The sequence below is a fragment of the Neovison vison genome, chromosome 1 (assembly GCF_020171115.1).
Source record: "Neovison vison isolate M4711 chromosome 1, ASM_NN_V1, whole genome shotgun sequence".
Taxonomy (NCBI): Eukaryota; Metazoa; Chordata; class Mammalia; order Carnivora; family Mustelidae; genus Neogale; species Neogale vison.
In genome coordinates this window covers 242,627,997-242,650,267 of record NC_058091.1, presented here as the reverse complement: position 1 = coordinate 242,650,267, position 22,271 = coordinate 242,627,997, and the positions used below count along the sequence as shown (strand labels likewise).

General features: G+C 48.0%; 1 protein-coding gene across 1 annotated transcript in view; it reads right to left on the bottom strand.

Annotated features, from left to right (window-relative positions):
* TRPC7 (transient receptor potential cation channel subfamily C member 7) overlaps positions 1-22,271 on the bottom strand; it is a 148,017-nt gene that overhangs the window by 13,942 nt on the left and 111,804 nt on the right. The window contains exons 6-8 of the mRNA XM_044227302.1: positions 21,146-21,379; positions 16,489-16,753; positions 1,366-1,561 (exon numbers count right to left, since the gene is read on the bottom strand). Coding sequence (XP_044083237.1) covers positions 1,366-1,561; positions 16,489-16,753; positions 21,146-21,379 — 695 coding nt within the window. The remainder of the gene's footprint in view (positions 1-1,365; positions 1,562-16,488; positions 16,754-21,145; positions 21,380-22,271) is intronic.

The window sequence follows — 22,271 nt, the reverse complement described above, 5'->3', positions numbered from 1 at the left end:
AGGATTGCAATTGTTGAGTCAATTCAAAATAGGTTAGTGGATTTTATTATTCCTTAGCTTATTTATTTTATCTTATAATAAGTAAAACAATAATAAGATTTAGAAAGCATGAAAAGGCCTAAGGAGAAGGCATTCTGTCCCTCCCTCCCCCCCCACTCCCACCATTCCTCACCCCCCTTCTCTTCCACTCTCCCCTCCCCCGCCCCCGGACAGGTAGCCCTGCTGTGTTCCTTGTGGACCGTTTCAGAGATTTCTTCCTTTTCAAAGCTTAACCAATTAAAAGTTAGCATGTATGCCTTTTTCTTCCTTTGTTACACAAGGGAGAGCACACTATGAACACTGTTCTGCAACTTGATTTTTTTTTTTCATTTAAACGCTAACTGGCAGGTCTGTCGTCCAGTTTATGAAGAACATCTTTGTCCTTCCTGAAGTCGAGCACTGTTCTCCTGTTCAGATGCATCATAATCTGTTTCACTAGATTCCTATGAATGCTCATTTAGTTTTTTCTTAATTTCTTGTTCTTCCAAGCAAGGCTGTTATCAACAGCTTATGGCTTATGCATTTCAGATTTTGATAAATTGTCTCCTGAACTCCCTGAGCTATTTGGCAAAGTTGTATCACTCTTTGAATGGCCTTCAGGCCTCGCCTCTGGAAACTTCTCTGCTTTTGTGGCTTGTGTACCTGGTAGGACTGCTCTAGTTGTGCTGGGCCCAGGGCAGTGGAGTTTGCTCATCGATGTATCTGTTTTTCTCAAGGAACTGAGTTGTTACAGGGCAGGGACTGTCTTAGTCATCTTTGTGTCACCAGTGCCAGGCATGGACGTTGTATACAGTAGGTATTTAATAAATAACATGCAAGAGGCAAAGGGGATGTTCGTTGAAAGATACAGTCATTCTGATTGACCATGGGCCACTGGCATGCTGTCTCGAGAAGACATGTGGAAGAGGAAAGATTTACCATCCTGATTCTCTCAGCTGAGGTTGGGCCACTTGGTGTGGGGGGCCACTCTGCCATGTGGCACGTTGACCAAAAGGGCTCCTGGGGGCAGTGTGATAAGCATGCTGGTTGTGTGCTGTTCTGACTTCACTTTTTTTTTTTTTTTTTTTTTTGAAAAAGCAATAGAGAGAGAGAGAATCCCGAGCCGGCTCCCTGCCCAGCGCAGAGCCCGACGCGGGGCTCCATCTCACCATCCTGAGATCATGACCTGAGCCAAGAGTCAGATGCTTAACCCGGCGAGCCCCACAGGCGCCCCCTGGTTTCACATTTAGTAACACAGGAGCTGCTAATGTCATTACCCTCATTGCTTCAAACAGCCACGTAGATGAAACCAAGGGAGGGAGGACAAGTTCAGTGAGCAGGCCTTACCTCAATCTCCTGATACGAGTTGTTGATCATGGCTATGAGCATATTGAGCAGCACTACGACCATGGTGACATTGTAGACGCCGTAGAGGACGTAGCCGATGTTCTCGATGAACTTGTGGTCGTACTTCAGCACCACCGAGATCACTTCAGACAAGCCAAAGATGGACCAGAATAAGGTTTTAAAACTTTCTTCAACCCTGTAAGGAGAGACAGTCCCTTCAGGCAGTTTGCATCTGCTGATGCTTTTCACAGGGAAGTCCCAGACTTTGGTGGTTACCCTGCGGTGGGGCTGGGCTGGCTGGCAGTGCCTGTCTTCTGAAATAATGTTCAGATTTCTAGGAAGACTTCAAAAAGCTAGCATAGCGGGAAGGCTCTTTCTTTTCCTTTCAGTCCATTTACTGGGACTCCTGGCTGTGGTGTCACTTTTATCTTATAATTATAATTAATTAAACATTTAAAATGAACCAGCAGGTCAAATGTTTGTTCTTGTACGTTATCAGCCATGCCCTTCCTAAAATAGTCTCTTGAGTATCTCAGACCACCCAGCCCCATGGGCAGTGGGGAGAGGATGGTGTCCCCGGATGAAAGCAGCATCGCTGGTCACAGGCAGGACCTTAAGCCTCATGACCATCTCCGTGCTGGGCTTGTTCATTACCTCCATTTACAGACAGAGGCATGGGCCCTCAGAGGTTTATCCCCTCCAGTCACATCTGGCTGGAAAGTGGGGTGCAGACCCAGGCATGTCTAGGATCTCCAAAAGCAGGTGCTTCTAACTACTACGCTTCCCCACCCCCCGGCTCTGGGCAGTGAGGCCCGCCACACATCTCATATCCTCTCTACGAGAGTCAAATTATGAGCAGTGTGACCTTGGTGTGTCCACCTTGTTCAAATTCAGCAGGCAGCTGTCCACACTCGCCGTGCAGCTCACGCAAGGTAGCTACTGCGCGTGGCGCTGGTAGGGGAGTGTGGGGGGAGATCTGACTTTTCGGACACTGCCCTTTGATTCTTTAGAGACTGTGAACTTGTCAGGATCCGCTAGCTTTAAGATGAAGACCCAAGCATGTTTGACCGTCTGTACTTTGTGGCAAGGACCTCACATCAGGTTTCCAACAGAGAATCCAATCAGAAAGCTGGGTTTGGGTTGGGCGGTTTAGAACGCCCCCCCAGGCATCCGCTAACGTCTGAATGGTTACATACAGGGTTTTCGGTTTGCATCCAAACTTGGGGTACATTAGGAGATAGCACTTTCTTTTTTCCTCTTTAACATTTCAGGTTTTCAGCACTCACCCACAAGTGGCCAGGTTTAGCTAGATCTCAAAAAAAAACCAACACAAAAAACCCAGCGTTTCTTAAGGATTGGTATTTATCTGACAAGATGTACAAAAATACTAGCACTTGTCACTTTGGCTACAAAATCCAGCTCTAACTTGCGTGAATCTTCGGCTCTCCTGTGTGTGAGTCCATGTGGGCGTATGTGTATGTGTGTGTCTAGCCAGCTGTTTGACTCAGTCCCAATGCATCCCAGAGTCTGAAAACTGAAAACTGAAGTGGGTTTTTGTTGTTATTGTGTGTTTCCGGTGTCTCTGAAAACTTTGGAATATTTGGAATATTTGATTCATTTTACTTTTTTTTTTAAAGATTTTTTTTTTTATAGATTTTATTTATTTATTTGACAGAGAGAGATCACAAGTAGGCAGAGAGGCAGGCAGAGAGAGAGAGAGAGAGGAAAGCAGGCCCTCTGCTCAGCAGAAAGCCCGATGCAGGACTCGATGCCAGGACCCTGGGATCATGACCTGAGCCGAAGGCAGCGGCTTAACCCACTGAGCCACTCAGGTGCCCCTCATTTTACTTTTAATAAGGAGAAATTTCTTTGGGAGTTTGGAAGTCATGACTGAGTACCCAGCATTCCTCTAGAGCCCCAGCTCCGGATGCCATTCTGAGAAACGGGAACACACTGCCTTCTTGGGCGAGATCCATTTTGTGTGAAAAAGATGCCATTCCATCATTGGCCACGATTCTCTACAGGTATTGGCTTCTGTTAAGAAGGGAGCTTTTGGTTATCATCCTAGTGGAAGGGAGCAGTGGCAGAGAGACTCCAGAACCGCCCCAATCCCAAACTGGAAGGGGACAGCAGGATGTGATCTCTCTGACAGTTGCTCCCTTCCTAGCTGGATCAGCGGGAAACTGGAGGGCACACGATCTGAGCAAGGGACTGGGCAGGCAGGCCCTGGTCCCAGGTGACGCACTTACCGTGGACGCTGTATGAAACAGATAATGTATGCAACTGAGTGATGCTTTACAGAAATTCATCTTCCCTTGCTTCCCTTGGAAAGCCCCACAAACCTTTGCCTGACACAAATGGAGTAAGCAATTACAGAACTTTCAGGGAAAATTCTCTGAATTTTGATTAGGGAAAATGGCCTAGATTTGGAGTGTATTTTTTTTTTCTTTCTCATTTGCTTCTGGCTATTCATTTTGCCACTAAGCTCTGTTTTATCCTTGGTGGCTTCACTTGGGCATTTTGTGTAACAGAATAATTTAAAGAAGGCAGAGACAGCCCACTAAGCAGTGTGTGTTGTGATAAAAGAACATTCACAGATCTCTAAATGCATGGCTTAGCTCCCCCTCCTTTGGTTCCCCTCCCTCCACAACCACCACCACCCCCACTTGGAATATGAATTCTTTAGGTTTGTTATCTAGCTTCTGGACAATCTTTACACCTGTTTCATTTCTATTCTATAGATCAAGGATTAGCCTCCAGACCTGAATTTGGCTATGACCTACAGGCGTAAGTAATTATAAGAGGCTCAGACTCACTCTGAGCCTGGGATTTCCAGAGTCAAAGTGACCCCCTCCAAAGCAGTAACACATGCACCCAACTGGACAGGAAGGGGTCTTAGCCAAAGTATGCATTTTTAATCTCTTGTAAGCTCTTTTAGGACTATCTATATCCCTCTGTCTTCTTATTATGGGGCAAAATGGGTCATCGTAGCAAAGACCTCCTTTAAAGTAAAGCCAGGTCTACTGGCTTGAATCATCCTCAATGGCTAGACCCACCATTGATTGGGTCTTTCGTTTACCCCTCTTTTTTTTTTTAATTTATTTATTTTCAGCATAACAGTATTCATTTTTTTTTCACCACACCCAGTGCTCCATGCAATCCATGCCCTCTATAATACCCACCACCTGCTACCCCAACCTCCCACCGCCCCCGTCACTTCAAACCCTTCAGATTGTTTTTCAGAGTCCATAGTCTCTCATGGTTCACCTCCCCTTCCAATTTCCCCCAACTCCCTTCTCCTCTCTAACTCCCCATGTCCTCCATGCTATTTGTTACGCTCCATATATAAGTGAAACCATATGATAATTGACTCTCTCTGCTTGACTTATTTCACTCAGCATAATCTCTTCGAGTACCGTCCATGTTGCTACAAAAGTTGCATATTCATCCTTTCTGATGGAGGCATAATATTCCATAGTGTATATGGACCACATCTTCCTTATCCATTTGTCCGTTGAAGGGCATCTTGGTTCTTTCCATAGTTTGGTGACCGTGGCCATTGCTGCTATAAACATTGGGGTACAGATGGCCCTTCTTTTCACTACATCTGTATCTTTGGGGTAAACACCCCCTCTTGATGTGATCTGGACTAACCCAATAGACTAATATTGTTGTCATTGTCTCTCAGACGGGACCTCATGGGCTGAGTTATGCACAGTTAGCTGGGCTAAATGGTAGGCAGTACAGAATTTTATTCATAGCTCCACCTATATAACTAAATTCTGAGTAGAATTGAAGAGCTCAATGTTTAAAAATGATACAATAGAAGACTAGACTAAAATATTGCTATTTATATAATATTTGGCTGGAAGATGTTTCAGAAGCCAGAAAGGGAAAGATGGAGGGATTTGACCACATAAAACTTCACTCATATACAACAAAGATGTAATAACTAACAATGTAGGGAAAAGACTAAGTGAGAAAAGAATTTGTATCTCCAATACACATGACAGTGTCAGATACTGAGGGTCTTTCTTATATAAAGAGATCTTATTAATCAATATGAAAATGACAGACATCTTAGCAGGAGGAAAAAGGGGGGAAAGAAACTTCTATGAAAACTTGATGCTTTTTAGGGTGACTAGAGCTCCATAATTAACTTGAAGTGTCATGCTAGTGGCATCCTCTCGTTTAATATGTGGTAGGAAATGAAGGAAACTTGTCCTCACTGCCCTGAGTGGGAAAAGGCTGTGTTACTTTGACCTTGGAAACCTACCATAATATATTCTCAGAGAGAAGGCTGGCCTTGGAAGGGAACCAGATAGTATGCTACTAATGCCAAGAGCTTGGGCACTAGAGCTGGCCTCAATATTTCGTGAGGTCACGATGCTCCCTGAGTCATGAATTAATTATCACCCACAATTTTCAGGAGCTAGGGGACCCAGGGCATGGGGGAGAAGGCCAGTCACTGTGGAGGGTGGGTGCTGTCTTTTAGGAAGAAAGTATCTTGGAACTGGCTTAGCTGATAATCACCATGAAGCTACTTGTCTCACAAAAAACCCCTACTGTCAACCAGTGGGTCTCAAGGCTAAATGTGAGGTTCTTTACTCAAAGGGATAGTGGTCACGGGCTCCACGTCCTCCTCCTAACCCCTCTGGCTACCTACAGAGTTAGTCACAGACTCCTTCAGCTGTATCAGTCATGGGAAGCTTCCCGAACATAGTCAGAGGAGGGAAAATAGCACAGGTGCACGCCTGGGTTCAAATCCCAGCTCCACTACGACCTGGCTGTGGGTATCTGGCCCTGTTACCAAATCTCTTTGAGTCTCTGTTGACTCACCTATGAAAGGGAATAGATGTGCCTTCCTAGGGAAGTTGCTGTCAAGATTAAATGAGGTGGAGGTCCCACCTAAAGCAAACCCAGCAGGGCGGCAGAACGCTGAAAGCCTGGAGTAGGCAAGCTGCCTGCCTGCCTGGTCTCACCCAGGATCACACCCAGCCCTGTGGGCCCCTCCAGGGCCGCCAGGCAGGGCTGAATGGAGATAAATCATTCATAAGCCATTGACCTCACTGAACAAGACTATCTGCCTTCCCACCTGCAAAGATCATCACAAACCCTTGATTTCACGCAAATCCTCTTTCTGACTTCACCAGCCCAGGCTGTCTTGTGACATTTGACTCTTGGCTTGTACGTAGAAGGGACTGGAAAGTAGAGTCAGTAGGCCGCCCTAGCCTAAGCAGTGCTCCTAGTGAAGGAAGAGAGGGAGAGCTCCTGTGAGTGATGTTGAATAGGGCTGTGATTCACACTGCTCCCACTGTGCGGGGGTGTGTGGGGGGAGAAGGTTGGGGCTGATCTGTCAGGCAGAAGGCGGGGGCCTGGTAATCAGCGCTCTCTTAGGCCCGTCTCGCCTGGATAATGGGGCTTTAATAACACGTTGCCCGAAGAGGCGGTTGTGTATGGGTCTCAGAGAACAAACTGATCAACAAGGAGAGGGTTTGGGGGCAATTGTTAGGAAAATTGCTGCTGCTTCAGAATGCCATGATGCCCTCCCCCTGGTGTGGGAACTCTGCCTCCCCACTTCCCCATAAAACAGTTCAGTTCGATTACCTACCCCGATCTGCACATAGCAGGCTAAAATTAAGAGGGAGGCTAGCATCCCAGCATCCAGGCTGGGATGATGAAGAACAGTGTTTGAAATATATGGAGACCCCACCAGAGCCCCGGGGTTCCCTAATGCCTGCACCCGTAGACCCAGAGCACCCAGGCCGGGCTCAAAGGGCGGCACAGAGAGGCAAGTGCCTGAGGAAGCCTGAGGCTTGGCCTTTGGGCCCCGCAAGCTTGTGTTCCCTGAAGGACCTCTTGGCTTATCCCGGGTCCTAAATGAGGAGTTGGATTCAATGTCTCCAGAAGGAGAGGAGGCTTGCCCCCGGATCAGTGCCAAGGAACAGGGGTGCACAAAGCCTGTGCAGGCCAGATTTTATTCCTTCAGGGATGCCTGGGGACCTGCTCGCTCCTCCGAGGGCAGAGCTGTGTTTTCTTCGCCATTAGCTCCAGACCCTGGTGCAGAATGGAGCACCACCGAAAGCGCTCAGTAGCCTCTGATGAATGAATGGGGCAGGGGGGCTCTGGTGAGGTCCTCAGAACTCACTTTCTCTGTCAGGCAAAGCTGACTTTGCATGTGGGCTTCAGGCCACATCCCAAACTCTCCCGGGCTTCTGTTTATCTAGCTGTACATGGGAAAACTACAATCTCTCCTTCACAGGGGTATTGTGACGGTTCAAGGAGTTAATTGATTGCTTGGGAAGTGCATGAAAGATGACTGCCTGGCAGGTAACCCATGTGCCATCAGTGTTATTATTAGCATAATAATAACACTTACTATTAGCATTAGTTTTTTCTTTCTTTCTGAATTGCAGGAGGCCCCAGGGTCAGGCTGAAAGGCTCTCACAGCCTATAGTCAACTGTCAGCATAACCCTTTGAAAAAAGCAGTTAGACCTTGGCCCTCTCTCTGAATGGCTTTCCCAGGGCTGACAGTCTCTCCTGTCATCTGGGAGGCCTCAAGGCCCCTCCTAGTGAGACTCCTGGCACCCCGCCTCCACTCACATAGCCCTGCTGGCTCCAGACTGCCACATCTCAGCACTTCTTCAGCCTGGAGGACACCTTCCCTGTTGTCTCCTAACCCTCAGCACTTAATCTATAATGACCTCTGTCTCTTTGTTTAGTCTTTAAACTATCTACAGCCTCTTGTCCCTCTTTTTCTGTTCACAGAGGAGTATGACTTCCATGAGGGCCGGGCCTGCTGACTGGCACACGGCTCTGTCATCGGTGGTGGATAATGCCTTGCTGGTAGTAGGGACTCAGTCAACATTTTTGGTCAATGAAGGATTGAATCTTGAGAAACTGAGGCATGAGGTGACTTGGTTTTAGCCGTCTGGCTTCAGGCCTGCCCAAGAACTATACTTGTGATAATATTTCTGGAGCTAACCCTGTACAGTCTGGTCTCCTGTCATTCTGTCACTTTGAGGAAGGACAGTCTGACCCCATTTCCATCCTAGAATGGAATGTTATTGATAAAAAGGTAGGGCTTTCTCCCCATGAAGGCGGCAACAATCAATCTGAGAACAAGATGGAGGACGCGGGGCAGGTCCTGAAAGTGTGCTGTGAAGACATCATCGAAGAGAGCACGTTTTCTGGGTACCATCAAGCCGTTCCCTCATGAATTGTGGGCTCTCGGCCTGTTGCAGAAGCTTAAAGGTACCAGGCTTTTAAAATTTTATGTCATGAATAACATGAGGAAAGGACATAAATACACATTATATGATAGTGGAATGCCTGCTGTAACAGGCGTAATCATTCTTCTGAACTAGTCCAGGAAAAGAACTATATTTTTATTGCTTCCTGGAGAATTATGCCAAGAAGAGGACTTACGTTAGACTCAAATGCCTTTTTTGACACACAATGGTCATTTCCAGATGCCCGGGCTCTCTGAGCCCAAGCCGGACCCCCTTCCGTGACTGCGGCTGCCTGCTCCGCCACGTCCAAGGACCTTCCTGCTACTGTCTCCTCATGACAGCGGCTGTAATAAACTCCCTTATTCCCCCAGATCCTTATACCTAGCTTGCATTTAAATGATGAAAGGCAAAATTCTAACTTGCAAGATGTGGTGAACTATGTTGTAACCCTTCTGTATCAGAGATGCCCAGATTTCAGCACAGACCCAGAAAAATCTGTCCCCTCTGAAGCCCTGTAGGCTGGTTCCACTCCCGGTTCCCACTGACAGACACGGGCAGCGTGTTCTGCCCCAAGAGCATGGTAGACAGCCATGGTCTGTCTTGCCATGCCACAATGTGACCTTTCCTTGGTTTCTCTTGGTTATAATGAGTTTTACTAGGGCTGGCAATGGGATCCAGACTCCGCAGCCCTTGCAGGGCCCTCCTCTGCAGCCAGATCCTTCTTGGCAATACGGCTCTTGGCTGTCCGGATGCCCCCCTGGTCCATCACTCCCTTAGCGATACCTTGGGGCTCTTCTGGCTCATCTGTCTCACTTATTTCCTTTTATTTTCTTCTCTTCCACGGGCCAGGGAAATTTTAGAATCTTTTGTTTGCAAAGCACAGAATGGCATTTTTAGTTGAAGAGCCTATGTTGTTCCTTTAGCAAGTGTCTGCTTGGCCCCCGGTGCTAAGCAGGGGCCGTCCTTCTCAAGACCCTCCGGTTGCTCCAGCCTGTAGGACATGAACTTTACCCAAGACACCAAGTGTGAACCTGAATCTGAGTCTTTGCCTTTAGCTCTGCTGCGTAGGGGTCCCGCGGAAGGTTAAAGCTCCACTTTCTCCCCTGAATCACCAAGGACCTTGGCTTTCTTCCCATCCTGTGCTCCTCCAGATTATCTCTCCCAGATCCTCCTGGGGCCTTCCCAACGTCAAAACCCCGAAATCATCCTCCTTCCCTCTCAACCCCCACATCAGTCAGTCACCCCATCTCCACTCCAGCCTCCTCAGTGTCCCTTCTCCATGCCATTGCCATGCCTTGGGGTCCTGACCTCTCTCAGGTGGCTCCCTCTCCCAGCCACCCAACAGACCACATTCCCCACTCTTGGGAGCTGCCTTTCTCTCAAGTTCCCTTCTTTCAGAACATCCTGGTTTATAAACATGCCCTCATTCTATGATTTTTTTGATTAACATCTGTCTTCCCAACCAGTCTGCTAGTTCCATGAGGGGAGGAGCTGTGACTGGCTTTAGTCACGATAAAATCTTGAGCTGGGGCTTCCCCTCCCACCTTTTCCAGTCCATCCTTTGCACAGTTGCCCCAGCACACTCCCCAAAGGCAGATCTTCTTTCTTTTAAAAAGGTCTTAGCAAAGACTCTAACTCCCTCTCAGGACCCTAACACCCTTCAGAATCTGGATCCTCCTGGATTACCTTATATAATCTTCCCTCTTTTCCCCAAACTCCTGCTTACTGGCCGTTCTCCAAAAATCCTCTGCTCCTGGGGTGCCTGGGTGGCTCAGTGGGTTAAGCCGCTGCCTTCGGCTCAGGTCATGATCTCGGGGTCCTGGGATCGAGTCCCGCATGGGGCTCTCTGCTCAGCAGGGAGACTGCTTCCCTCTCTCTCTCTCTCTCTCTCTGCCTGCCTCTCTGTCTACTTGTGATCTTTCTCTGTCAAATAAATAAATAAAATCTTTAAAAAAAAAATCCTCTGCTCCTTTACCCCCTGTGCAGGCTAGAATACCCTCTGAGTCATCCTCCAAGACCCTCCATGGCCACTTCCTCCATGAAGCCTTCCCTGACGCTGCCAGTCGGCGTTCAGTGCTTCTTTGTCACCGTGCTGCCCCAGTACCCGCTGATGATGATCACGTGGTGTAACAACTGAGGCTATGTGTTTCCGAATCCCCCACTTGTCTATGAGCTCCTCAGGGAGAAGAGGATTGTCTTATCAATCAATCCCTGTCACCCCAGGGCAAACACAGAACTCGGCTTTGCGTAGCTGTCAATCAAATGAGCACACTACGGGATAGAAACCTACTTTACCCAGGGGACAAGCTCAGGCTGCGTATTTAGAGACAAGGTACATAGGTTCTCAGTGATAACCACATCTGAATTCAGCATGCTCGTCTTTAGAATTTTGTGCTGCAAGAAAGTGACCCAACTTTTCAAGAGACCACCGCCCCCTCCATTTTAGAGTAGAGGCTTTGCTGTGCGAGTGGGGATCCCACTCTTGGGAATTGCAGGTCAAAATGTGGAGGACAGGAGTCATGCAGATCTGGGTTCAAATTCCCTCCTTGGCTCTGGGATTTGGGCCAGTCTAGTATCTCTCTGAGTCTTAGCTTTCTGGTGGTGGACATCTGTCATTCCATGGTTTGGAGGAGGAAGTGGGAGAGCAGATCACGTGTGTGTTCAAGGAGTTGTTCAACAACAGGGTGAGACAGCATTGCTGGACCATGTGTGGGCAGGCTTGCCAGAGCTTCTCCCCCTGCCCCAGTGCCCCCCTCCACCCAGATTCATGGGAAGGAGGAGCTGGCTTTTCTGTGGCTTTGCAGTGCTGGGGGAGCTGAATCAGTGCCTCCTGCTCCTGGTGGCCAAATGAGTCTCGCCCTTTATAGAACGTGCAAATTTTCCATAACTGTCATGGAAAACGGAAGCTTCGAGTTTTGCTTAGCACTGCTGAAGCTCCTTCCATTAAAATGATTCCTAAGGAGAGATAATAACCTTAGGAGAGGTATTATTTTTGATTAGAAAAGTCTCAACCCAGCTGTACTGTGAAGCTGGCGGAAAAGGCCGGCTGACTTGTTTTGGGGGAGGCAGACCCCCCATTTACTGTCCAGTCAGAATGAACTAGGGGAGGCCAAGTTCACCCAAAGGGGGAGACCAGGAGCCCATTGTGAGTCGTGAGTGGTGTCAGAAAGCCCTTCACGTCCCTGCTCTGGGTTACCTTCTTGTCCCCAGTACCTCCCGTTCTCTGTGCACCTGTCCTGCCATGGTCACCATCAGAGTAGAGGGAAGGCTACCCCCTTTGTACAAATTCATCCCAAGCTGCATTTCATCTACAAGCTGAGGATTTTTTTGTCTCTCTCTTTTTCTTTTTTTCTAAAGTAGTCTCCATGCCCAGCACAGAGCCCACTGAGGGGCCTGAATTCACGTCACGACTCTAAGATCAAGACTTGAGCTGAGGGGCACCTGGGTGGCTCAGTGGGTTAAAGCCTCTGCCTTCTCTCAGGTCATGATCTCAGGGTCCTGGGATCGAGCCCCGTATTGGGCTCTCTGCTCAGCAGGGAGCCTGCTTCCTCCTCTCTCTCTGCCTGCTTCTCTGCCTACTTGTGATCTCTGTCAAATAAATAAATAAAATCTTTAAAAAAAAAAAAAAAAGACTTGAGCTGAGATCAAGAGTCAAACGCCCAGCCGATGGAGCCAACCCTGTCTCTCCTGTCTCTCTTTTTCTAACACCATAACCACAGTGCTGGGACCCCACGGTTTTCATAAGTTTCTAAGCTGAAAATCCCCAAATGACCCCCTCAAAAGGCAAATCCTCTTTGACTACAGACTTCCACGATAAAGTCAAAGATACGTTCCTAATGCGAACAAAATTCCTAACAGAATCAAAAACTTAAAGAATTTCTTCAAGAAAGAGCAGTGTCTGGCTGGCGCCTTGCTCAGCTTTCTCTCCGCTTCCTGACCCCTGTCGTGGGAAACTTTGATTTTGTACTCCGAGAGCATGAAACTTGTCTGAGCGCCATCTCTCCCTCCCCTTTGGACATTTGCAGTTTCTCACAGAAGCTACTTGGGGATAATGAGCTGCCAGCAGGTGCACAATCTGTCATGCCCAGACAGGCCCAGCTCAACCAGCCAATGACCCAGGCACTCACGTCCCTGCCCTCCTTCAGCCAGCCCCCGGCACAGCGGCTGAAAAAAATAACCCAGATCTTCGAGAGCGCCCTTGGTTCTGAAGTGGACGGAGGCTGACAAGTTGGGAACCGTTCACAGACTCTGACTGTCCAGAGCTTGCTGGATGCTGGATCTGGCTACCTGTTCTGACTTGAACTTACAAAGGCAAATCCCACCTGCAGAGCCAGAAGTCTCCTAGGAAGACACTCCCTTGGGTGAACAAGCCCTTTGTCTCTGAAATGCACGTAGCCGAGAGTGGCCTCTTTCTCTCCGTGTGAGTAAAGGTGAGGTTGGATAGCGTCAGTCTAGGTCACTGTCTAGCTCTTCGCGGAGCCCCCCAAGTGGCTTGTTCATCCAGACTTCCAGGCCCTACCCTAATTATTGCAATTAGACTCTCTAGAGGGTCAGGCCTGGGACATCCCCAGTTTAGCCATTTTCCCAGATGAGTCTGGTGTGTTTGGAGAACCCCTGATCTCAGTTAAGGCTGTCCATCCATGTGTTTATTTATACCTGGGCAGAATTAGTTCAATCTGTCTGTTTTCTTCTAATTCTCTCACTGGTCTGTTGGATGAAGGGAATGGGAATTTGGGTTGGGGAGGGAAGAACTGGAACATGTTGGGGGTCGGAGCTGGGCTGGGCTGAGGGCTGAGGGTCTGCTGTTGGTAGAGAGACTTTTCCTCTCTTTCCTTTGGTCCCAGGATGTCCCCACCCCTCTCTTTCGGGATAACACTGTAACTTGGTGGGATTCAGGTGGGACTGGCTTCTGTGATCTGAACAGGGACTGTACTGTTCCTGTGTGAGCAGGGGTCATCAGGGACAGCAGTCTCTTAGTTCCTAACAGCTGACTTTCGAAGGGTCCTCTGGAACAGCCTTTAGGACCCTAGCTGCCCTTCAACATGACAGGTGTGGGGTTGAGGGGAAGATACCTGTCATGTGCTCTAGCCCAAATTTCCCTTCTGGAGGACTGAGTCTTCTGACTCTGTAGAAACAGACAGGGCACCCATCTTACCCTACAGGCTCAAAATTCCACAGGAGAGAAGCCCCCTTCCCCCGTAGGAAGGCCAGAGGGAAAATCCCAAGCTCGGCAGGGCAGCCTGGAGATGGGTTACTCTGAAGCAAATGTTCTCCTGAGGTGGGGGGGGTGTCATTCGATTTTATCATCAGTGTAGCTGGCATGCAGAATAGTTCTGAGTCCCCTAGCGCACACATCTCATTTACCCTAACATGGCTTTCTGCTGATGAAAGATCTCTTAGGGGGACCTGCTCCAGGGAGCAGTCAAAAGGTAAAAGATGACATTTACAAAAATCCATTCTTTCCTCCACACCACACTGTTCTATTGACTGTTTCCCTGTTCAATCACACCGTCTTGCTGCTGCACTTCCCATTTTAGGAACTGCCAAGGCCATAAATATCTCATCCTTTCTCTACCGTACTCGCTGCCCCCACACCTTTTCATTCATTCCCCATCCTGGGGCACCTGGGTCCTCTTTGGTTGGGTCCCTTCTGTCTGGAAGGTCTCCATGTGGTTCCTAGGACTTGGGACAAGCCAATTGTATTGCCCCTGTCTTCTGCTTTCCTCTTTCCCCCTGGCTTTTTCTTTTTCTTCCTTTCTTTTTTTTTTAAATTTAAATACTTTATTTATTTATCTGACAGAAAGAGACAGTGAGAGAAGGAACACAAGCAGGGGGAGTGGGAGAAGAAAAAGCAGGCTTCCTGCTGAGCAGGGAGGCTGATGCAGGGCCGGATCCCAGGACCTTGGGATCATGACCTGAGCTGAAGGCAGATACTTAACAACTGATACTTAACTCATATATAAGGCAGATACTCAACTGAGCCGCCCAGGTGCTCCCCCCCCATGGCTTTTCCTGATCCCAAAGCTACACTGTATAGGTTAGCTATATCCAGCTGAGAATTATGGCCAGGTCAGCCCTGCCCTTAAATCGTGACCTTTTTCATTTTCTCCTGTGTCCTGACACTGATGTTCTGACCAGCTCTGGGCCTGTAGGGCAGGCTCCCTGTGAGGAGCAGGGAGAGAGATTGCACAGAACACCCAGGCCAAGAGAAATGGAGCCCAAGTTCACATGGTCAGATTCCCAGTCCAACGTTGACCCTACCGCCTTGAACCTGGCTTTGTTTCTCCTGTTCCTTTCATCATTCACATTCCTGAAGAATTTAGTGAGCTGGGAATTTCTCAGGAAACCTGTGTGGCTGGGCTCAGCCATTTACACCTGTTACGAAACAAATCCCAGGCCCCCTCGGGGCTCCTGGGGCCCCAGGTCAGGAGTGCTAACCCTGCAGGTCCCAGCTGGAGTCACGTGCCTGGAGATGTGATGTCCTTCTCTCAAGATTCTGGGTGGGACCTTGAAGAAGGCAGGGAGGAGTTCTGAGCCTGGGCAGGCAGGGGAAGGACCTAGGCTGGAAATATCATGCTAGCCCTTACATAACCCCTTATTTATTCCTAAGGGCATTTATGAACAAGGCAGGGAGTCATTTCCATTTTACAGGTGAGGACAGAGAGGCACGGATAAATCAACTGACCTGGCATAAGGTCGTCAGCCAGTAAACACCTATGTCAGGATGGAAGCTCAGGTCTGCCTGATTCTGCTCCTAGACCACTGCTCAGTGCCACTGATGGTCCTCTAGGACACCGCGTGGCATCCCCCACACCTCGGAGGAGCCCTGGGTCTGCATGGACACAGGCTCAGGGTACTGCAGTACTATCTCCACGTGGGAGGCTATGGCCCCTGTCTTGCTCAGCATGCAGCAGCTACTTCTGGACCCTAAGGTTCTTTGGTTCGACAGTGCCTTGCTTCAGGCTTGTGCACGTGCCTCTTGCCTCCCTGCCCAAACCTTCCCCTCTGCGCTGAACCACATGACGCTGCCGGACTTGCTCAGTGCCCACGCCCTGGAGCCGGCTTGCCCAGCTGGGCATACAGAGCTGCTGACCTGCGCACACCCGCACGCCTCCCTCTCACGCTATGTGGCTCTGGCTTCCCCAGGGCTGCCCTGGAGGGGTAGGGGAGTTCATGTCCTCTGGAGCGAGTCTGATTAATGGAAGACAGCAGATGGGAAGGCTCTGGCTGATAAACTGTCTATTTCTCATTCTGATGGGCTATTTGGAGATGCGGTGTTTCTGTATAATCTCCCCAGAGAGTGTGTCATGACCAAGTTGTGCATTCTGATAGATGGCGGCTGGTCAGCACCCTCATCCGCTCGCCCTCCTCCTCCACTTCACTTTCCTTTCTCCTTCAGTCTTACTGCATTTGGATTGCAGCTGCCTTTCTCCAGTAAAGTGTCCGTGTGTGACAGTTGCTCAGGGCTCTGTTTTCTAGGTAGCACAAGTGAACGCAGTGATAATAGTAATAATAATTCCTTCCGCGTATTGAAAGCATACCATGTGGCCGCTGTATCATTCCCTGCATCTTCATACTATCCCCATTAAGCAGATATTATTTTTATCCCTATTTTAAAGATAAGGAAATGAAAGCTCAGAGAAGTTAAGGAACTTGCTCATGGCTGCACAGCATCTAAGTGGCAAGAGAATTGAAGATCTAATACAGCTTAAAAGTTGGATTCTTTCAAGTCCAGCACCTGAACTCTAAGCTACCCTTAAAGAAAGTTGCCTGAACTTGTAGAAATACCAAGGAAACATGAGTCTCTATAAGGAGCCACCTGCCAAAGACTCCAAAGGATTCCTGGGGAGCCCAGGGAGACCCTTTGAGGAGAGCCCTGGGGGTACTCACGTTGTAAAGGCTGGGTTGTACTTCGCACCTCGGTAGTAGGAGTAGAGATTGAACATCCCAATCATGAAGGCCACAAATACCATGATGAAAATGACCATGAACTTGAAGATATCTTTCACGGTCCTCCCCAGGGAGATTTGCAGGGGTCCGAAACTTTCGTTGGCTGGCAGGATGTACGCGATTCGAGAGAAGCTGAGCACGACAGCAATTGCATACAGCCCTTCTGATATGATCTGAGGGTCTGAAGGCCACCACTTGTCCCTGGCTGAAAGAAAACAAGCTGGGTTATTCACTGGGGCGACAGTTCTGCTGTGCTGACTTGTCTCTGGCAGAGAAAGCAGTTAGACATCTTTTGAGGTGTCTGACCTCATTGTGGCCTTTCCTGCCCTTGTCTCTAAGTTGATCCCAATACACTGGGATCACCCTCCCTCTGGGAATATGTTGGCCGGCCTGCTGGGAATACCCTTCCCTCACTTCAAGGCCACCTCATTCCCACTCATGCTTTAAGGTGTCAGCTCTCTTAGGAAGCCTTCTGTAACTCCCACAACTGGGGACAGGCTCCCCATTCCTCTCTTTGCTCCTGCAGTATCCTGTGTGCACCCTTTGTCATGGAACTTTCCATGCTCCTCACTACTCTGTCCTCCTTGCCTATGTTTGGGCTCTACCAGCAGAGGCTGCCCCATCCCCTGCGGAAGCATCACGGGGAAGCAGTGGGGAGAAGCATGGACTCGGAGTCGGGCAGACCCGGGCTTGACAGTGGCCTTTTTACTCAGAGGCTCTATGATCACAACCAAGTCAATTAACCTTTTAGAACTGGATTTTCTCCATTTGTAAACTGGGGATAATATCATTAATCTCACAGAGCTGTCGTGAGGATGAAATACGACCTTGTACGTAAGGTGCTTAGCATAGGCTCTGGCACACAGCGGGTGTTGCTAAATATTTGTTACATGCCTGACTGAAATATCACAGGTTTGGATGGGCCACAAATTAAAACACACGAGCCCACATGGGGCCAGGAATCTGAAGGGTCTTCCCTGAGAAAATGCTCTAGGGTTTTGTTTCTCAGGCAGCGTGTGTCTGGAAGTGTTGCTCTGGGTTTGAGCGAAGGTCTCCAATATGGTGACCAGTCATCCAGGTTTGCCAGCCCTGTTCCAGATGGCAAGCGTCTTGGGACCTGTCTTGGGCTGTGGAGTTTCTGCTTGTGACCTCTGGGGAGGGTCTGATCTGCCTGGAGTGTATTTCTGTGGCAGAACAAAGCTGTGAAGTAAGTGTTCCTATGGCACCAGGAATGGCATCCATCACTAGTAAGGCTCCTGCTACGTGTTAGGACACATAGGGGATCTCTGGTGAGGGCACCATCTTTATCCTTGGGGACTGTATGTGGGTATCTGCTGTTGTCACAGTGCCAGGGCAGGAATATTACTGAGATGCTAATACCCTGCAATGCTCCGGACAGACCCATACCATGAAAACTGCTCTGCTGAAAAAGCCAAGAGTCTCCCTGTTGAGAAATGCTAAGTGAAACTTAAATTGAGAAACATCAAGAAACTGAAATTAGCCCTTACATGTACATTAGCTGTAATTCTAGCGACAGTCCTGTAGAGTAGATCTTAATATTGCCATTTTCAAGATTGGATTAGGGGTATGGGGTCCTTTTCAAAGCCAGGTAAATGCAGATAGCATGGAGATTACATAGCAATTCTTGACACCCCTAGGGAGATGGAGGAGGGATTTTATCCTTTATTTTCAAGACTAGACTGTGTTAAACAATTATAATAATAAAGAGCAGCAAGAAACCTTTAGTAAGGGAAGCCAGGCCTCTCTTTGCTACAAGGTTTCATGTAGTGTATTCTAAATTACATTTGGAAATACAATAAAATTATAGACTCTATGTTCTCATCAAGATCATAACTCAGAAGTCCAGGAAAGACAAGTAAGGAGAACAAATTATGTTTTTCCAATATATCTGTCACCCTCCAAGGATAAATAACACATTTGGGTAATATGAAATAAGAATTGGCTTCTGCAAAGAGACACCAAAAAGGAATTTCTTTTTCCCCCCCTCCTATAACTTACCATGTTAAACCACAGCTGTCATAATAAAACCACTTCTATTATCTAGTAAGATAGATTAGCTGTTCTTGGACCCTGGTGGCCAGGCCAGGGCTTCTAGTGAAAAAGTGTTCTACTTGGACTGGTTTGTCAGAGTTACGATGGGTGTAAAAACAAAGGGCAGTGTGATGATTCAGACGAAGGGATTTTCTTCTTTTTGGCGCTTTTTCCATGAGAAATATTGCCCTATCCCAACCTGGAAAACTGGAATCTGCCGAAAAGGTATAGAGGTTGGAAGGCACCACGGCCTGGATGACCACTAGGGGGCGCTCTTGTCCCGCAACTGCAACACAAGCCACAGCTCTGAGCCAAAAGATTTCCAAGGGCACAGGGTGAACCTCAAAGCAAGGGCAACAATGTGTAGTACTTTGCAGTTGGCGAGACTTTAACACAATCCTTTTTTTTTTTTTTTTTTTTAAAGATTTTATTTATTTATCAGAGTGAGAGAGAGGGAGAGAGCGAGCACAGGCAGACAGAATGGCAGACAGAGGCAGAGGGAGAAGCAGGCTCCCTGCCGAGCAAGGAGCCCGATGTGGGACTCGATCCCAGGACCCTGGGATCATGACCTGAGCCGAAGGCAGCTGCTTAACCAACTGAGCCACCCAGGTGTCCCTAACACAATCCTTAATAGGAACAGAAGTCACAAGTGGACAATACCGCAGGCCGAATCAGGGCATTAATAAAATTATCCAATTTAGTATCAAGATTCTCTCATCTCTTCATTAATGAACCCTGAATGGCTCAGAGAGGAAAATACACAAATCCATTTGGCCTTTAACAAATCTGAATTTGCTAAACCAACGAAAAAAGAGTGAATGGTTTGTAATACTAGAAGATTCCTCGTTTCTCAGGAGCTGTGTCCCTACCACATTTACATGTGACATGATCTATATAGAATATGGTTAGCACTCAACTGCTGTGTTAAATGGCCAGTCCTCGGCAGCTCACGGCTTCACCTGACCATGAACATTCTGACGTCACAGGAGCCACGTGACTCCTGGAGCCATCTAACAGGGAGTGTTTTTTTTTTTTAAAGATTTTATTTATTTATTTGTCAGAGACAGAGGGAGAGAGAGCGAGTGAGCACAAGCAGATAGAGAGGCAGGCAGAGGCAGAGGGAGAGACAGGCTCCCCGCCGAGCAAGGAGCCCGATGCGGGACTCGATCCCAGAACCCTGGGATCACGACCCGAGCCGAAGGCAGCGGCCCAACCCACTGAGCCCTAACAGGGACTTTTGACACTCAAACCCTTCATGATGGAGCAGCAGTTGTTAATAAATGCCTAGTAAGTGTCCAGCTAGTTTACTGGTACCAATAAAAGAGATCTGTATCTTCTTCCCACTTCTCTTTCCCTTTTAGAACAGAAAGTACAATGCTAGAGCAGGAAAATGAACCAATAGGCAGTATTGATAATAAATGTTACCATTTAGTAAACACTTAATATTTTCAGAGCAGGGTGCAAAATTCATATGCACTATCTTATTTAATCAGTAAAAGAAACTTTTTGACTTGGGTATTATCCTGGTTTTATGTGCGAGAAAATAAAGGCTCCAAAAAGTTAGGCAAACTCAGAGTAAGCTATAGAAGTAGGGTTTGAATCCAGGTGTGACTCCAATGTCTGGGGACATAAGCACTGTGCCATTCTGCATGGTTTTCAATTCATGTTGGGCCAGGATCCCTTGCTACCCAAGGCATTCCTATATTTCTGAGAACATTGCGAGCACTGCCATGGAAACCCATTCATCATCTGTAAAATAGGGACAGAAAAGACCCCTTTTTGTGGGCCGTTTGTAAGGACTGGAGTTTATGGTATATGTCTATACAGTTCCTGGCATCTAGTAAATCCTTAATAAATGGATGCTACAACTCTTACTCTTCCTAAAATTTCAATCTACTACCTCATACTGTATGGTCTTGTGGTTTGAAAGAATTAATGTATCTCCAAAAACTACTTTGGCCATGAGAAAAGAACTTTTGAGTGTGGGAATCAGGGCCCATCTTTGCACAAAATGCAGGAATCCAGTATAGAAGGATATTTCTTTCATCTCTACATTTCCTCTTAGTGCTCCTGGATTCACATCAGAAATGAGATCTTTGGGGATACCTGCGTGGCTCAGTGAATTAAACATCTGCCTTCGGCTCAGGTCATGATCCCAGGGTCCTGGGATCGAGTCCCACATCAGACTCCTTGCTCAGCGGGGAGGCTACTTCACCTCTGCCTGCCATTCCCCCCTGCTTGTGCCCTCTCTCTCTCTCTTATAAATAAATACAATCTATTAGAAAAAGAGATCTTTATTTAAAAAACAAAAAGCCTCCCAGAAACGTTCCAAGAACCTTTCCAAAACAAATCCATCCTTCTTAACACATACAAAAAATTCATTTCTTAGAGTCCTTAATTCCACGCTTTATGAAGCTGTCTGTGCTGCCCAGAACAGGACCTCTTTGGAGAGGGATCTGCAGGTGGAGTGGTGCCACGGGCCTGTGGCCACGCCCCAGGAGGGCGGGGCGGGACGTGGTGGAGCAGCGCCCTTCATTTTACTCACCGTAAGTGAAGTAGGCCACTTCCGGCGGAAGTGAGACATTGTGCAGCGTGTCGTCCTGCACGTGCTGGTCCACATACAGCTGGGCCTCGCTGGCCTTCAGGAAGGCCATGAACCTGGCGGTGAAGGACGCCACGAAGATGGACAGCATCCCGAAATCCAGCAGGTTCCACAGGTGCAGCACGTACTCGCGCGGCCCCTCCTCCCAGATTTCCTTGCATTCGGACCAAATCATTCCTGCGGGAGAGTGAGAAGCTCAGGCTCATTTTCCAGTTCCCCGGGCGTTTGTGACCACAGCGCGGCATGGAGGAAACCAGGTACGAATGTACGTGGGAGCTCCTGAGAACTGAGAGCGCTCGTAGCCAGCCGCGCCCGGACACGTGTCTTCTTCAAGGGCAGATTTAACAACGGACAGTTCTCGGGCCGCCTGAATACGTGTCACCTGCCCTCTGCTTACAGGTAAACCATCTCCAGTGGTGAGGAGAGAGTTCTCATCCTCTCTTAGGTTCTTGGAGGTAATACAGGAGAAACAGAGGGGCCCGTATTTGTGCATTTTAAGAACTGAGAGGGTTTTAAGGACTCCTCCTGTTCTAAATGAAAGGCGAGGAAACTGAGGTCGGGGGGGGGGGGCGGTGGGAAAGGGCTTTCTGCAGGTCCTACTGAAGACCTGGAACCCCGTTCTCCTAACTCCCACGTTGGAACACTTTGTGTTTCTGTGATTGTTTCAGTGAGCATTCATTTTGAGTTGTTGTTTCTTTAGTTTTTAAAGTAACTTCCTGGATTTTAGATACCTCCAGTCCTAGATGGGCCCTAATTGCTACTTATTGAATAATGTAGAGGTATGTAAACAAAATGTTGCTCGTTGCCCCACCCCACCTCTAAGCCCACCGTGAGAGGTGACCTAGAGTAACAGTTGGGTATGTATCCATCTGTACTTGCACTGCCAATTTGGTGGCCACTAGTCACATGTGGACATGGAGCCCTGAAATGTGGCCATTTGAATGAGAGGCGCTGTGTAAGTGTAACATACCAAATACTAGGTATCAAGGACTTAAAAAAAAAAAAGTAAAATATCTCAGTTTTTTATATCAATCATATGTTGAAGTGACAATATTTTAGATAAATTGGG